The sequence below is a fragment of the Xiphophorus maculatus genome, chromosome 5, assembly GCF_002775205.1.
Source record: "Xiphophorus maculatus strain JP 163 A chromosome 5, X_maculatus-5.0-male, whole genome shotgun sequence".
Lineage (NCBI taxonomy): Eukaryota > Metazoa > Chordata > Actinopteri > Cyprinodontiformes > Poeciliidae > Xiphophorus > Xiphophorus maculatus.
Genome location: NC_036447.1, coordinates 21,300,535 through 21,317,228, shown reverse-complemented (window position 1 = coordinate 21,317,228; position 16,694 = coordinate 21,300,535). Strand labels below are relative to the sequence as shown.

General features: G+C 37.5%; 3 protein-coding genes across 6 annotated transcripts in view; 1 reads left to right on the top strand and 2 right to left on the bottom strand.

Moving 5' to 3' along the window:
* Nucleotides 1–38: 38 nt before the first annotated feature.
* On the bottom strand, nucleotides 39–2,891 carry LOC106699979 (zinc finger protein OZF-like). The gene is made up of 2 exons (XM_014473036.2): nucleotides 2,747–2,891; nucleotides 39–1,847 (listed from the first exon to the last, which is right to left on the bottom strand). Exons 1-2 carry the CDS (start codon nucleotides 2,787–2,789, stop codon nucleotides 577–579), a joined length of 1,314 nt encoding a protein of 437 aa, XP_014328522.2. The 5' UTR covers nucleotides 2,790–2,891; the 3' UTR covers nucleotides 39–576.
* Nucleotides 2,892–4,334: 1,443 nt separating this feature from the next.
* On the top strand, nucleotides 4,335–11,028 carry LOC111608713 (zinc finger protein 664-like). Of its 3 annotated transcripts, XM_023334623.1 has the most exons (4): nucleotides 4,491–4,579; nucleotides 5,323–5,403; nucleotides 5,491–5,648; nucleotides 7,402–11,028. In XM_023334623.1, exon 4 carries the CDS (start codon nucleotides 7,413–7,415, stop codon nucleotides 8,763–8,765), a length of 1,353 nt encoding a protein of 450 aa, XP_023190391.1. In that variant the 5' UTR covers nucleotides 4,491–4,579; nucleotides 5,323–5,403; nucleotides 5,491–5,648; nucleotides 7,402–7,412; the 3' UTR covers nucleotides 8,766–11,028. The 3 variants fall into 3 exon arrangements, with proteins under 3 accessions (XP_023190390.1, XP_023190391.1, XP_023190392.1); XM_023334624.1 differs by having other exon boundaries at nucleotides 5,323–5,648; XM_023334622.1 differs by lacking the exons at nucleotides 5,323–5,403; nucleotides 5,491–5,648 and having other exon boundaries at nucleotides 4,335–4,579.
* Nucleotides 10,521–16,694, bottom strand: part of LOC102226016 (junction plakoglobin-like) — a 23,688-nt gene continuing 17,514 nt past the window's right edge. For both annotated transcript variants that reach the window (XM_023334621.1, XM_005810342.3), the window contains 7 exons: nucleotides 16,492–16,644; nucleotides 16,272–16,391; nucleotides 15,684–15,834; nucleotides 13,567–13,688; nucleotides 13,371–13,407; nucleotides 12,962–13,082; nucleotides 10,521–11,459 (listed from right to left, as the gene is read on the bottom strand). In XM_023334621.1, coding sequence (XP_023190389.1) covers nucleotides 12,964–13,082; nucleotides 13,371–13,407; nucleotides 13,567–13,688; nucleotides 15,684–15,834; nucleotides 16,272–16,391; nucleotides 16,492–16,644 — 702 coding nt within the window. In that variant the 3' untranslated portion in view covers nucleotides 10,521–11,459; nucleotides 12,962–12,963. The remainder of the gene's footprint in view (nucleotides 11,460–12,961; nucleotides 13,083–13,370; nucleotides 13,408–13,566; nucleotides 13,689–15,683; nucleotides 15,835–16,271; nucleotides 16,392–16,491; nucleotides 16,645–16,694) is intronic.

Here is a 16,694-nt window from a genome sequence, read left to right as displayed (position 1 = left end):
ATGTTCTGAATGCACTTTATAAATTAAGCCACTCAAGATTCAACTCAGAAATATTTAATCAAAATCAATACGACAAACAAATATACAGACTTAATCACACACATGAAAATCATCTCAAACTTAGTTGTAACACAAACAAGCCGAGGATGTAAAAGTCATAATTAGAAGCGGTTATCTTTTTAAGAAGGGATATATATGCTGCTGTGTTGGGGATCATTTTCCTCATGATTCACTTTAGTCCAAGGATTATCTGACTTTATCTTAACTCAAGCAAACTGTGGTATACAGAGGAGTTCATGGTCAACTTAGCGCTTTGATTCTCGTTCTCAAACAACAAATCTATTTACATGCAGTGAGAGCACAACCTGAACAATAGATAAAAATAGTTTGAATAAAACATGCCTGGCAAACAAACTATCAAATGTACAAGGCAGCAACTTAGTAACTTATATAAATGGCTTTAAGGTTGAAATGCAAACATAACCACAAGAGAAAAAAAGTGAAGATTGTTGTTGTTAATAACAACGTGCAACTATTTCACAGTCATCCGTAGCAGTGTTGTTCAAATATTCAGTGTTAAATAATTTCCCCTCCAGAGTGGATTCTCATGTGTCTGTTTAAACTTGATTTATTACCAAATTTCCGTCCACAGATAACACAACAGAAAGGTTGTTGTCCAGTGTGGATTATCTTGTGTCTGTTTAGACTTGATTTATCACCAAATCTTCGTCCACAGACATCACAACAAAAAGGTTTCTGTCCTGTGTGGATTCTCGCATGGGTAGTTAGAGTGGATTTTTGGCTAAATCGTTGTCCACAAATATCACAACAAAATGGTTTCTGGCCTGTGTGGGTTCTCATGTGTGTATTTAAACTTGATTTACGGTTAAATCTTTGTCCACAGAGATCACAGCAGAAATGTTTCTGTCCAGTGTGGCTGCTCACGTGTGTGTTTAAGCTTCCTTTTTGGCTAAATCTCTGTCCACAAATATCACAACTGAAAGGTTTCTGCCCTGTGTGGGTTATCATGTGTGTGTTTATGCTTGATTTATAACCAAATCTTTGTCCACAAATGTCACAACAGAAAGGTTTAGCTCCTGTATGGATTATCTTATGTCTTTTTAAACCTGATTTGTCACCAAATCTTCGTCCACAAACATCACAACAGAAAGCTTTCTGTCCTGTGTGGATTGTCTTGTGTGTGTTTAAAGTGTATTTTCCACTGAGCGTTTTACCACAGTCTTCACAGCTAAACTTCATTCCTGTCTGGACTTTCCTTCCTGAGTCCACATTTTTCGTCTCTGTAAAACATTCATTATGCAGCGAGCTTGAAGATCCCATTTCTGAATGTGTCATGTCTCCCTGAACAGGGCAACAGTGAACAGATTCTGCAGTAAACTCAGAGGAGCTACAGGGGTTGTTAATGTTTCCGTCTGACTCCAGAGCTCTTCTCTCCTTCCAGTCACTGTCCTCTTCCTCAGTTTTCTGTCCAGAGTCTGACGAGTGTTCAAGCTCAGAGGCTGAGTAATTTACATCACTGTCCTCTTCGTCATCCTTAACGACTACAGAAATAAAATCAACTTCGCAATCTTCTACCTCTTCTGAAAGCTCTCTTTTTTTAATTTGGTCTTGATAAAGTTGTGAGAGCAGAATGGACTCTTTGTCATCCTCACTCTTTATAGGAGTAACATCAGTTTCCTCCTTTGCATTGAGCGGCTCTGTACCCAGAATGATGCAGACTTCCTCTTCTTCCTCCTTTATCTGCTGCGGCTTTGGGTCATGCAACTCAGCAACAGGTGTGTGGTCTTCAGGAGCTTCTTCTTTAACCACCAACATCTGCTTAACATCTGCAGAAAAATGTTGAAAGTATACTGCAATGTTGGCTGAGTTGATTTATCTGAAGCCAGACATTTTTGTTTAAGTTTCCATTTTCACTGCAATAAATCTTCTCAACAGCTTCAAACCTATCCATAGATATAAAGTTTTTCATATTTTAAAAAAGTTTTCCCATAATTTTATGCCTGTTTTGTCCAAAAACGCTTGATTTATAAAATTAGAAAACACCTAGATATGCAAAGTTTCCAAAGATTAGCTGCAAAATGGAATATTTTTGATCTGTATGTCTCAGCTTTGAACAAATCGAAAATTGATAACTTTAATTTTTATGCATAATTATTTTTACAGGAGGAAAAAAACCCTAAACCCTGACACTTTTTACCCTCAGGATTGACTTATAAAAGTGCAATAATAAAAATTAAAATATATATATTTAAACAGATATATATTTTTAATTCTTATGCCATTTTATTCTCTGGTAAACTAATACATTTGTCATTAAGTGGGATGCTCACTTATAAAATATTTCTGATTATGAATACAGAAACAACAGTAATCATAACAGCAGTAAAATAAAATGATTTGATTGGGGACAGTCAGGGAGCTCTGGCCCAATAAAGGTTGCTGTAGTATAAATGCTGGAGTAAGTTGGTTTATTATCCTCACAGAGTTCATCAACCATAAACCAAGCTTTATTCTACCTGTCTAATTGAAAACAGGCTTTAGCTTGTCTTTAACACGGGAACCCTCGTTTCTAAAATAACATGTATCGGTTTCCTAGGTCGTTTCTACCATCTAACGGAGTATTTAATATTTACTGTCTATTGGCTACATTTGAGCTTTAAGAAGGTAATCAATTAGTCGCCTTAAAATGTCTCTCAACTGCAACAGACAAACAAAACATACTAACCGAATCCGTTCAGCAGATCCTTATGGTAGAAACCAGCCTCCATGATGTTGTGTTTTTAAAAACTGTTTCCGAAATCCTGTCACCGTCTGGACTGCTGTCTCCACACCTCTATTTTCAGCTTATTCGTTTTTCTTCTTCTTCTTCTTCCTCTTCCTCTTCTTTTCCTTCTTCTTCTTCTGGTTTTTTACTGGTGGCTGGTAAACAAAGCGCATTGCCGCCACCAACTGGTGAATAGTGTGTGTCCGAGTGACAATTTTATTAAATTTGCTTTAAAAAAAAAGCCCCTAATATTCTCTTAATAAGACCCGTCTTTGTTAGATATTTAAATGAATACTGATAACGTTCATTCCTCGAGTTTTTCTAAATAAAATGTCTTTCACTTTTACAAGAATTTCAACCAATGACTTTCGTTATTTCTGCTTGCGCCACATCACGTTCCACTGATTCTCTTCGTCCACAACAATTACATCTACCTGAAATGTGTTTTATTATTATGAATAATGTTTCATTTGATCCACTTTGTAAAAATCTGAGTGAAATAACAATGTCCTCTTTCCTATTTCTTTCTGCTAATCGTAATTTCTCCAACTTTCCTCTCTTCTTCCCATTGCTTTTGCACCATTCCTTCAGTCTGTTCTGAATATTTTTAAATCCTCTTTGACCTCAGTCAACCATCATGACAGTGGAGCTATTTCTTGCAAACTTATTTGCAATTTAATTTCCTTTTGACCCCATAGGTACACCCACAAAAACATAACAGAACACCCATCATTTGAATTTGATACAATAATTGTTGCATTTCTATCAGAATATCTAATCTTAATATCTAATTCCTCTCAAAATTTTTACTTTTCCCTCCATCTATTGTTAAATCTAATCAGTGCAATCAATCACATGTGCCGGAAGGTCAGTCCTGTAACATTTTCTTCACTTCTTGCAATCACCCTTCTTTACTGGCTCCGCATAGCTTGCAATACTTTCCCTGTACATTATTGTCACATTCGTGAAACTTATGATTTTTGACTTTTTCTTCCTTTATAAGCATGCCTGTAAGTGTCAAAGATATGGGCATGCTGTTTCAAGGAATGGTTGAATAGTGAATGATGATGTTATAAAGACAATTTCCATAAAGACTGGTCCAGTTATACCATTTTCAATTATGCCACCACGATTACATCATCAATTAACTCCTGATTCTTATTTGTTATAAAAGGCAGATGGCTAAATAAAAAACACAAACAGGTATATGATCATATAAAGGAAGAATATTCAGAGCATGACAAGACATATACAGAATACATCTAAACTATTAGACAGTTACTTTTAAGTAATTGTATAGAAGGCACAAACAGGGAAATGTTAGATTTTTCTTCTGATTCTAGTGAATTATTGAATATTTATTATACATGTATATGTAGATTTAAACATGAAGTACAGCAAAGATGAGGTTAAAAGTATAATTGTAGTGAAACTAAAAAGGAAAACGCAGGAACAATGGGACAAAGAAGGGGACCCACACTTCTGGCCTGTTGGTGGCAGTAATGCGTTTGCCAACCACTAATCAAGAAAAGAAGAAGAATACCTGCAAAAAAGATACTTCTTCGTCTGCGGTAGAGCCAAGTAATGTAACTTAGCTTCCTTTAGTTTGGATGAAAGCCGAGCTCAGCTGCTGTTGGAGGAAAATCTAAAGAGACGCCAACAACAGGGACATGGACCAGCAGAGGGCAGCAGAGGGAGAGATTCCTGAGGACGCGATGAAAGAGGACAAAGAGAATGAGCTGCGACACGTCATGGAAGATGGTTACTGCACCCAGGTTCTGCTGGACGAATTAAGTGAGTTTTCATTTCAGCTACAGTTAAGGCACACTTTAAGGCACCCTGCGCAGCTGCTGTTACAATTTATTGGGTTTTTCTGACTCATCGAAAGCGTCACTGTTTTAAAGGCTTGCGGCTGCCTTGCTTTCTTTGGTCCAATACTGATACTAGCACAATATTTACTGCTAGTGAATTTTACATGCAGCAGTCTGAATGCTGTATGCAAATAGTTTGCTTTTTTTAATTACTAGTTTTAGATTACTGAAAGGTCTCTCCACACCAGCAACAGTCACAGGCAACGGGCAAAATATGCCTAAAGCAATCCAGACTTATTTAAAAAAAAATGCTGTGTAGTTGCATTTTGTTCAAACTTTAATATAAAATATGTTTTTTTTCCATATTTGTTAAAGCTATTACCATTTCGTGATAGTTTGTTATGAGACAGATAAAGTGTGAAAAGATCAATTTCCTCCATCTCCTCCCTGAGCTGCTACTGCTGTCTAAATTAATGCATAATTCCCATCAAAAACAACCAATCAGAACCAGGAAAATGGTCTTAGTGTTGTCAATCAAGCTCATCCACTCACTTTGAAATGTGCTAATTGCAGAGAAACAACATATTACAGGAAAATTGCTTGTCTGCCGTCATTGGCAGACTAACTAGACTGAGCATTCACAACAGACTAGGCTGTTGGGATGCCACGGCCTTTGTCTCAGCTGCACCACCTTAGTAGTAGCAGTTGACACGGATTCTGTTACAGAGACCACGGATACGGTGGCAGATGCCACAGCTTCCATGACAGCTGTCACCGGAGCCCCCACTGAATCAGTAGCGGCAATATGTATGTATTTAAAAAAATTTTTTTTTATTGTTTTAATTGATTTGTTTGAAAAAAACCTTTTCATATAAAATTTTCATTCTGTCACAGAAGCTGTGTTAGGTGCCAGAAAAGCCAGAAGCTGCCACTACCAAGCTGTGGCAGTTTCCGGCAGCCCCTGCAGCTAATGGCAGATGTGACAGCTGACACCTGAAGTGCTGCGACAGCTGATACTGCCCCCATTGGAGGCAGCTGTCTCTCCAATGAACGTAAAACATCAAATGTTTTGCTACTCTTTAAAAGCGGCCTGCATCCACCTTAATGTTACAAGCAAGTTTGGTTTGGAAACTCGGAAAGCGAGATGCATTGAGTTTAGTGTTCAGGTCAGACATGATGGTCTAATTGATTCAGTTACCTCCATGAAATACTCGGTGCGAAAAGTTGAAAATAACTGCGCATAGTCAGGGTCGTGTAATCTGTCAAAACGATGAATGGCCGTCAAATTTTTCCATGACTGTTTAATAAAACCATCAAAGACGGAAATTATTTGGTCAGTGCGAGACCTTCTAAACGTGTCTTCATCAGCTTTTCAAAATGTAAAGCTCTCTTGTGAAAGTGTTCCTCTGTAAAAGAAGATTCATAACATTTATCTTAAAGTATGCGTGATATTTGAACAGCTGTATGTAGTCCTGTGAAAAAAATTCTAGTAAAATTCATAGGAGGTAAAAAGCTTGTGATACTGGTTGTCAAATATTCTTAGACCCTTGCCAGGGGGAAACACTTTATGTTTATGGCACTCTTGCACTTTATGCTTCACATCTTTTAAACATTGCTGACAGGCCGACCCCTGTGATACCACTGAGCTGTCCAAACAGTTGGCTGCAGAACGTTTGATGTCCTGCACAAAATTGTCATAAAATGTCACTACGTATAAACAGCTCAGCAGTAGGGGATATGTGGAGCTGTAAACTTTGTGAACTTGAAAAATCTTTAAAGAAATCTGCAGAGAATTTCTTATTTATTCTCTTCGCTCACCATTAAAACCGAACTTGAACCCATTCCCAAGCCGAAATAGAGCATTGCAAATTGTTTTTTCATTTTGAATGTTTTGGTTAAAATTTCAAAAATGCTGTGTGAATCTGGGATGTTTTGACAAAACAGAATGAATATTGAAGATATCAGTCAGAATGTTAATTGTAGATGCCCTAAATAGAAAAGTCGTCTATGTTCAAGATATCTCCAATTCATTTGGAGACTTCTTAAAAGGAATTTGGACTATTCAAAAACGCAGTTCTAGATATATCTAACTGAGTTTTGTGTAACATCATTTGCTTTCAAGATATCTGCAATTTAATTTGTACTAGTTGAATTTTGTATATCTTAACTAAAAATACATGTCATTGAAGATGCATTTAAGTGGAACTATAGCTAATCAGAACAAAAAGCGAGATGTCTCAGATTTACTTTATGACTAGCCATAATTTAATTTATATATGAAATACATATTTCAGATATAATCTATATTTTTATACAATTGAAATGGTAGAAAATGGGATAAACTATGTGACAAACTCGCCTAGTTCCTCATTTTTGATCTGCTTGGAAAAATCGGTTTTGTCACATGATTGCGACTAGTCGATGTGATGACGAATTGACTCGTCTTGTAGGTGCAACTCCCGACCCAAGGCTCCATCCAGAGACTGGGACAAAAAAGTTACACTTGATCAAAACAATAGAAGTATTTTAATCCTTTGTTGTTCCTAATTTGGATCACTAAGGTTTTTCACATCGCATATAATAAAAATGCTAAATTAGAATATTACATATGATCTAATAAGAGGATATTTTAAGAATAATGTCAGCAATCAGAAAACATCAACTCAGTCCTTGGTCACTCTTTGAAACTCCCTTTTCCTGGGAATTGTGAATAAAGATGGGTTATGCAGTGCATTCTGGGAGTCAGTCCAGGCTGCAGCCCAAATACTTTCTAATATGCATAATGTGTTTCCATGTTCGCTGCAGATGTTAAGCAGATGCTGATGGTTAAAGAAGAAGCTCCTGAAAACCACAGACCTGTTGCTGAGCTGCGTCACCCAAAGCCGCAGCAGATAAAGGAGGAAGAGGAAGAAGTCCGCATCAGTCTGGGGGCAGAGCAGCTCAACGGGAAGGAGGAGATTGATGTTACTCCTATAAAGAGTGAGGATGAAATACAGTCCATTCTGCTCTCACAGAATCTTTATGAAGATAAAATTAAAGACAGAGATCTTCCAGAAGAGAATGATGAGGGAGAATCCATTAAGATAGAAAATCATGAAGATGGTTCCATTTTCTCAAAGATTGAAGTCATTGTAAAGGATGAAGAGGACGATGATGTACAATTTCCTGTCTCTGAACCGAATCATTTGCCCGACTCTGGACTGAAAACGAAGGACGAGGACAATGACTGGACGGAGAGTAGAGCCACCGAGTCAGATGGAAACATCTTTTCTGAGTTTGCTGAACAATTTCTTCACCATCACTCTATTCAGAAACACATGACACATTCAGAAATAAGATCTGCAGTCTCTATGGATAACAACAAATGTTTTACAGAGAACAAAAACGTGGACTCAGAAAGGAAAGTCCAGGCAGGAGAGACATTTAGCTGTGAAGATTGTGGTAAAACCTTTATTAGAAAATACAATTTTAACAGACATAAGCGAATCCACACAGAGCAGAAATCTTTCTGTTGTGAGCTTTGTGAAGAAAGATTTAACCGTAAATCAAGTTTAAATTTGCACATGAAAATTCACACAGAATACAAACCTTTCTGTTGTGATCTTTGTGGACAAGGATTGAGGCACAAGCGCAGTTTAAATGCGCACATGAGAATCCACACAAAGCAGAAACCTTTCAGTTGTGATCTTTGTGAACAAAGATTTAACCGTAAATCAAGTTTAAACACACACATGAGAATCCACACAGGACACAAACCATTCTGTTGTGATCTTTGTGGACAAAGCTTTCGCCATAAATCAAATTTAAGTACACACTTGAGAAGCCACACAAGACAGCAACCTTTCTGTTGTGATATTTGTGGACAAAGACTTCGCTATAAATCAAGTCTAAGCATACACATGAGTATTCACGCTGGACAGAGACCCTTCTGTTGTGATCTTTGTGGACAAAGATTCGTCAATACGTCACATTTAAACTCGCACAAGAGAATCCACACAGGACTGAAACCTTTCTGTTGTGATATATGTGGAAAAAGATTTGCCCACAAACCACATTTAAGTGCACACACGAGAATCCATACAGGACAGAAACCTTTCTGTTGTGATTTATGTGGTAGGAAGTTTAGTGAAAAAGGAAAGTTAAAGAGACACATGAGAATCCACACCTAAGGCAAATAGCTCTGCTAGGAATACTAAAACTGCACCACTGCTGTTGGCTGTGAAATATGTGTCATTAAAGACAATTGTATTCACTTGGTTTCTGTATGTTTGTAGCGGTAAATTTAAATAACATTAAATTAATAGCTTGTGCTATTCCCTGTTTTTCATCTACAGTCCAAATTGAGCTGTGTATTTTCATTGCACGTAAATAGTTTTGTTTAAGAGAATCGGATCACCTTTTTGTCATTAAGAAAGGTGAGTTCATGTGACCTTGAGTCAAGAGATTATCTGCTAATCCTTGAACTAAAATGAATCACCAGCAAGACGATGATCCCAAACACAGCAGGAAATCCCAAAAGATCATCCAAAGGGAATTAAGGTACAGCAACGGCCTAGTTAAAATCCACACCAAACCTTGTCTTTCTGAATAAGAAAGCCGTTTCTAGTTACTGTTATATCCTGAGTTCAGCTTGATTGTGATGCAATTAGTTTTGATATGTCTATGAACCAAGTCTGTACGTTGTGTTGATTTGATTAAATGTGTGGATAGAAGCTTGACTTGTTCATTTGGGTGAGAAAGGGAAATTCAATTGAATATACTTGAGCTTTTCTAATTGAGTAACATACTTAAACCACCGTCTTGATTATGTTGAAATCAATACAATGAAGATGCTTAGATGCTTCTAGATGTCAGTTTTGTATTGCATTTTAAGTATATCCATATTTATTTCAATAGTGATTCAGTGGCAGTCAAAGCTCAGTGTAAAATACATTTATTTTTAATATTGTAGTAAAAATAAAGCAGAGTACATCAAATGGCATCTTTTTAAGGCAGCAGACATTCTCAGTCTACTAGTACATTTTATTTAAAAGGCGCCCTTCATGGCATAAAGATCACCTTACAAAGACTAAAAGAAAACAAATGTACAAAAAAATGCAGAGTAAAATGATCAGTCAAAATGCTTGTTTGAACAGATGGATTTTTAGGGAGGATTTAAAGGGACAGTCCCAGAAAGACCTTTGGAGTGAGGGGTGACATCAGATTGTGGTGAAGCCTATTTTGCTGTACGAGGGAGTTGTGTTGTATATTTGCTAGGCACATATAGGTTGCATATTTACAGAATGATAAAGACTTTCCATTTACAAAGGCGTGTTCATCTACAGATATCAGGGTTTCCCACAGAAAACGTTCCCTGGGCTTTAGGGAGGCCTTCCAGCCAGCCGCCATGGTTTTGAGTTAAAAAGTTTTTAAAGTTGACAGGAAATTTGAAAATATTACTTGATAGTTATGCATTTTTGGAAGGCTGGGAAGTTTACTACCTAAACAGTACCTATAAAGTCTAAAAAAAGGCTATAGAAAACAAACAAAGATAAATTAACAATGCTAAGCCTGGTGGAGGTACAAGTAAAGCCTGGTGGCCCACCAGGCTTATAATACACCTGGATAGTCAGAGTTGACCTGTTATACAGGCAAACGGTGAGTGTGCCATCCATCCAGTAACTTCATTCTTTTTAAAACTTAATATAATTCACCAATATGAAAAACTTCACACTAATTTAGTAAGAAAAAAAATCTACATCATGGATTTATTGTTATTGCTTGTATTCATGTTGCATTTGTTGTAAATTGACACTTTAAAGAATTAAACTGTATCAAGAAAAATGTGATTTTGCATTACCACATATGCTAATAATGGGTGAAGTAACATCATAAAGAATCATGTTGGGCTTTTGTAAACTGTAAAAAGTATGGACAGAGATGCATTTTTAATATATCATTTATTTTATTAAACAAAATCTCAGTAAAAACTCTTTATGAAATAGAAAGCAAGATTTCCCTGTCAGTAGTTCGCTGGCAGCTGCGGGGCCATCCGGACTCCATCATCTCATCTCCAACAATCCTTGTTGTGATTTCAACCACAGCTACAGATCAGTTTCTTTTAAAATTCACTTCAAAAAAAACAAAAACAAACAAAAAAAGACATCTCTGCTAAATTTATGGAAGATATACACCGAAGTTCTCCCAAGTGAACAACTTATAAAAACAGTAAATCAGAAAAGAAAAACATCTCCAGTTTTAGTAAAACAACTGATTACATAAGAGTAGCCAACAGCTCAGGTCAGGTCAGGTCGCTTTAAGCATCTTTGTTCCCTTCTGTTGAATTATCACCTGAAGAACAAGTTAGTGAATCGATTTCTGGCTCGCGGCGGGAGAACGACGACGGTACAAAGTGTCAAAACTACAGTCAAAACAGTGATGTTAAAAAAAAAAGGCCTAAAACAGAGAAGCGAATAGGTGCACTGTGCACATTGAGCCACCTCTGGTAGTGTTCTCAAATATTATTTCTGGATTGTTAAAATAATAATAAAAAGTAGGCTACATGATTATCATCACAAAACAAAAATCTCTTTGGCATAGACCACCCACCCAGAAGCCTAAACACATTCACACACACGAGCATGCACACACTTCTAAAAGTTATTTTTAAAACCAAAACTTAAAAGCTGTCATTATTAAAAATCAATTATTCTTTCTATAAAAAAAAAAAACACAAAGTTGAGCCCTGTTAAGATTATGAGTCCCATATTTGACGATAATTGCATATTTTACAGCAGGTGGAGAGCAGAGGGAGTGAACGTTTTCTCTTCTCTTTACCACAGAATCCCTCTTCAGGTCTTCAGCCTCTCCTCTCGTCCAACATCCTGTGAGCAGAAATAGTGATGATGAGAAAATGATCTGATGAAGGGTTTTCTGCAGCATCTGCAGTTGGTTCCTTCAAACTTAAGCTCAGTCACTTGTGTTGTCCGTGATATATGTTCATGCAAATTCATAATCAGAATAATTTTGGACATGTTCTGTCACATCAATTTGAAACAGTTTTTTTTTTTTTACTTGACAAAAAGTTCTCCATACTCCAGTGGTCTTCACAGCCATAAACCTGCAGCAGCTGTGACACTATGATGCCAATCCCTGAGATTTAGTTGCATATATGCTGTGAAGAATTAAGGTGGACTGAAGTACAACTGGGAATGCAAACTGGTAAAGTGGTCAGTGAGTTGATATTTTCCCGCACTAATATTAGAGCTGCTGCACAATATATCAAATTTCAGTCGTCATCTCAGTTTTAGCCAGATGAAGATTAATAAATGTGTATGTGGAAGATGACAATTCTAGGAATATTAAATAATAACATTGCATTTTTTCCTCACAAGATCACAAAGATATGTTTTACCAATATTGTGCAGCCCCAATGGAATCTACAAGGAAAGAAATGGACCATCTAAGCACAGAGTATTTAAAATAGTTTCTATTACCCTTTTCACATCTGAAAATATTTGGTTTAGTCTCGGCTCAGAGTGATACTTTGTTCATGTCCAACTTTATAACACCACAGTAATGTAGCAGTCAGACCAAATTATTCTCACTGCTCACACAAAGCAAACCTACTGAAGCTGCAGAGAAATGTGTAAGAAACCTGGCAGCTAAAAATAACATAATACTGCCATCAACATTTATATTTCATATATTTTTCATATTTATTTTTTTTTTGAGAATCGATTCTTTTTGTCTGTTAGTAAAACTATTAAATTAGTCTAAAGAACGAGGCATCTTAAAGTTGTTTTCCAGATACCATCTGATATAAGATTATAAATATTAACTAAATGAGATAATTCCTTGGTCTTTATTTGCAAAACGATTCAAATTATCATCGATTTTCAATTCTTGATTTGAACTGTATTATAGATCTAGACTTAGAGCTGCGATAAAATGGTCTGAATCAAATAACATTGTTGTGTTGTGACGGTGCAGTCAGACTGTGTTCAGTGAAGGTCAACCTTCACCTTCAAGTCTTTTTAGAAACTCAGCAGCTCTCAAATGAAGCTCAATCTTCCCTGTCCTGAGTAAGAAAAGCATCCACACAGCATTATGCTGCCAATGCCACACTAGGTGCCACAGTACACAAAGCTTTTTGTATTTAAGCCAAAAATCGTAATTTTGGTTTCATTCGACCACAGCAGCTTCTTCTGTCTTCATGAACTTCACATGCCAGCCCTTCTCTCAACAACTCTGCAATATTATCACTCTTCCATAAGAGCCAGATTTTGGAGCACACAGCTAACAGATTTTATCAATTCTGTCCACTTTGTGTTCATCATGAATCCCAATAAAAATACACTGAAGTTAAAATGCGTCACATACTGACCGTTAATAATCAAAGGGTCTGTTGTAGTTCATTCCTTGAAAGTCTTCCCCCATCATTTGTCCGTCATAGCCATCCATTGGCATTTCACCTTGGTATGCATAGGGTGCGTAACCGTCTGGTTCTATAAGGAGTTACATGTTTTTATTAGTTCTCTGCTGTATTTACAACAACCGTGGATATCAGTCCACATTTTGAGAAAACTGACAAAAAAAAAACCTAAAAAGGAAAAAGAGAAATGAGAGCAGGGACAGAGATTAAGAGAGAAGATGCAAAGTTTGTAGCTGTTATTAGAGGGTAGTAAAAGAAAATGATGCAGTGTTAGAGTGTTAACATGTTGGTGCCCTGCTGCAGCTGCACCATGTCCTGCAAAATGTGCTGCGTTTGCGCATTTAGGGTCACAGCTACTCACCATCTTGATAGCCTCCTTCCAGGATAGTGTTGTGGGCCTGTCACAAGAAGGCAGCAGTCAGATACAAGCTACAGAGTTACATTTATTCACCTGTTCAAGACTAGATTAACATAAAAAGATATAATTGTCTATTTTAGTACTGATGTGTTGGAGATAGAATGTGGCATTTAGACAGCAGAGGGCGCCACACACTCACCGACTCCCAGGCTGCAGGGTCGTGCTTGAACAGAGAGTGTGTGAGCTCCACGGAGACGCGCTTCTTGTAGTCGGCGTTCTTATCTTCGGAAATGCGGTAGAGAACAGCAGCAGCGTAGGTAGCTGGAGAGAAAGAATCAGAACGATCAGTGATCCACAAACAAACAAGAATAAATGTCGAAACAGAAACAGACTTCAGGAATGCCTAAGCCGAACTTCAGGAGTACACCCAAGACTTTAAAGGGCAGTTGTTGGTGTAAATTCATGTTGGAATCCTAACTCAATTTACTGCATTGAATATAAAATATAAGGATCTAAAGATTAAAGTTGTGAGGATTTTTTTTTTTTGCACCAATTGTATTTCTGTTGTTGTTTGGTTTGAGCAGAAGCTTGGCCTGGAGCTTTCACAACCTATTGGGTGTTAGAGATTCAGTATTGGCCTCTAGTCTTGCTCAGTGAGGAGTAAACATAAGTTCCTGCATCTAAAGACTGTCAGTCATTCAAAGGTAACAAGTTTGCCTCTCAAAATGTAATGAAAGGAAGTGTTGGTTTTGTCAAATTAACAATCTTTGAAGTTGATTCAAGCTGATGGCCGTCTCTACTTCCCACACCGAAAGATGACACCAAACTGTAACTCTGTCAGCTTTTTGCTACAAAACACTAAAATCACAAATCAATCTGGAATAATAATAATAATAATTTTAAAAAACTCATATTTTGGTAGCTACTTTTTTGCAGAAGTACTGTAATTAAGTTCAGATCAACTTAACGTTGGGTGGGTGGGAGAACCCCAGTTGGCCCTGAAAGTTTTGAGGGTTGTGGATGTAATTAGAGCAGCCGCTGCGGTGCAGCAGGGGGACATAATTTGGACATGAGTCATTAGAGTTTCTACTCCAACTGTAATATGAGAGAAATTAGTTCACTTTAGGATAGGGCCAATATCTTGCTTGCAGCTGGGGAAGTAAATATAACAGACTGTCGAGGAACATCAAAAAGTTTAATTTAACCTTATATTAGATGGCAGAACAACCTTCTGTCCGGTATAAGTAGCAAGTTATACTGTCTGCCTCAAAACAGATCATTTAATTGTGATTTAAGGAGCTTAGCTGGTGTTAAGATACCCTAACTAGGGTGGTTGGTTATCACCAACAATGATAAATCAGCTAAGTTAACTTCAAATAACAAACTTCCTTACTTGTACTGCATTGAATTTGAGTGAATCTTCACTGAAAGACGGAAAGCCGATGGGATAAAAGCATTTCTGTCAATTCCATGCATTCAAACAGAAAAGCTACACACACACCAAGTAGAGGTTGCACTCTCCATCCTGGTTTATTGAGCCTTCAGAAGTGCACATAAGTAGGTTATCCACCATGTTTCATATAGGCTGTAGCCATACTGAATCTAAGCTGGTCATTTTTGGAGGTGTTCTGTAGGCATTTTTACTTTATCCAACTTTAAACTGTGAAGATCTGACTTCAGTGTAGAAATAAAACAAACTTTAGTTTGTTCATATGGAAAGCTATGAAAACAAATTGTTAGCTTACGGTCAGCAACGCTGATGTTATCTTAGCTGGTGTAAAGCTATAGGTCTTGCTCTGCTAACTAACGTTTTGAGGTTAGGTAGCACCAACATGTAATACCAGAAGTTAAAGCTTTGCTAACTTAGCTGGAGTAAAGGTATGTTGCTAATTAGCTTTGAAGTTGGCTAGTAAGAAACCACCAGCTCCCAACTTTTAAGCCAATTGTTTTGGTTTCACATGCAAACTGTAGGGCATGTAGGCATGACTTAAAAATAGGATATACCTTGGAGATTCACTTCTTGGCATATATATTTAGTTGTTCATTAATAACTAAGAAGCTACTAAGCAGAAGCAGTTATGGAAAATAATTTAAAGTCAGTATCTAAAATAATGAGGTAATATTTAAAATCTTTGTTTGAGTTGGTCAACACAATGTTAGGCAGAAGTGATACTAGAAATGATAAGTTGAGGCCAAATATCTGGAGACTTCTCATACAGCAAGTTCAGCTCGTCCAGAAACTGATTGTCTTTCCCTCCTATGACTCATAGCAACATTACAAGAAGCTAATTGAGCTGTGATGCATAGGAAGCATACCAATGCCCTCATTGTTAGAGTGCAGTAGCTCCATCAGTGGAGATGAAGCTCCCTCTCCATCAATAGCTTCAGCACACTGTTTGTCCAGGGCCAGCTCACACAGAACGCCTGCCGCCACACGCTTCACGTTCTCCACCGGGGAGTAGAGGAGCTGCAGAGACGAGAATACATGTTAGAGGGGAAAAATAATTCCTTACACATTATTATTAGTTGACAGTAGTCATGGGCTGGTTACAATGTCACAGTTTACTACCCAGCTTTTAAAATGTTTTCTGCACATGGTTAAATGTCGTCTTAATAAGATGCCAGAGGTGAAGAGTAATGCTGTAGCTTTGCTGCACACTGCCAGTTAGCTGGCTGAAAGAAGGATACTAAACTTTTTTTCTTATTTACACATTTTGGCTTCAAGCTTACATATGAATAATTATTTTTACAGTGGAACAAATTGTCTTCATGAAAATAATTGGATAAGACATTACATTTCTTATAGGATTCTTTTGAAAGCACCATGATAAATTGATATTTTGACTTGAGGTAATGCTGTGAGAAGACGACTGACCCACTATTGCCTAGTTCTGAGTTTGTTACCTGGACAAAGAGTGGAATTGTGTCCAAGTTGGCAATTTGACTTCTATTTATGGGATCTCTTGCCAGGATGTGCAAGGCTCCTGTGCAACCCTCCACAATCTCCTCCATCCTCACTCCATCCTGAGATTGAAAGATCAGAGGTTATCCTTGGAAAAGCAAGATTTTTATTTTTATTTTGTTATGTCTATCGAAGTAAAACAAACCAGAATCTGTCAGGTACCTGGTAAGCCTGCTGAGGGGATGAACCAGATTTCTGATTGTCCTGGTGGGCCTTGAGCAGCAGGTTGACCAGACGGGGGACGGCGTTTGCATCTCTGAGGGGAGCCTGGTTTTCTGGGCACAAGGCCAGGTTGCGGAGCAGCCCAACAGCAGCCTGCAGAGGGGAAAGAGGCAGAAAGACACTGTTAACACACTGTCCATAAT

Excerpts from the sequence above, each read along its gene's own strand:
- LOC106699979 (XM_014473036.2), bottom strand. The coding sequence starts at position 2,789 with ATGGAGGCTGGTTTCTACCATAAGGATCTGCTGAACGGATTCG. Across the intron at positions 1,848-2,746 it reads GGATCTGCTGAACGGATTCG|ATGTTAAGCAGATGTTGGTG; the intron begins GTTAGTATGTTT and ends ATTTTTCTGCAG.
- LOC111608713 (XM_023334622.1), top strand. The coding sequence starts at position 4,456 with ATGGACCAGCAGAGGGCAGCAGAGGGAGAGATTCCTGAGGACGCGATG. Across the intron at positions 4,580-7,401 it reads GGTTCTGCTGGACGAATTAA|ATGTTAAGCAGATGCTGATG; the intron begins GTGAGTTTTCAT and ends TGTTCGCTGCAG.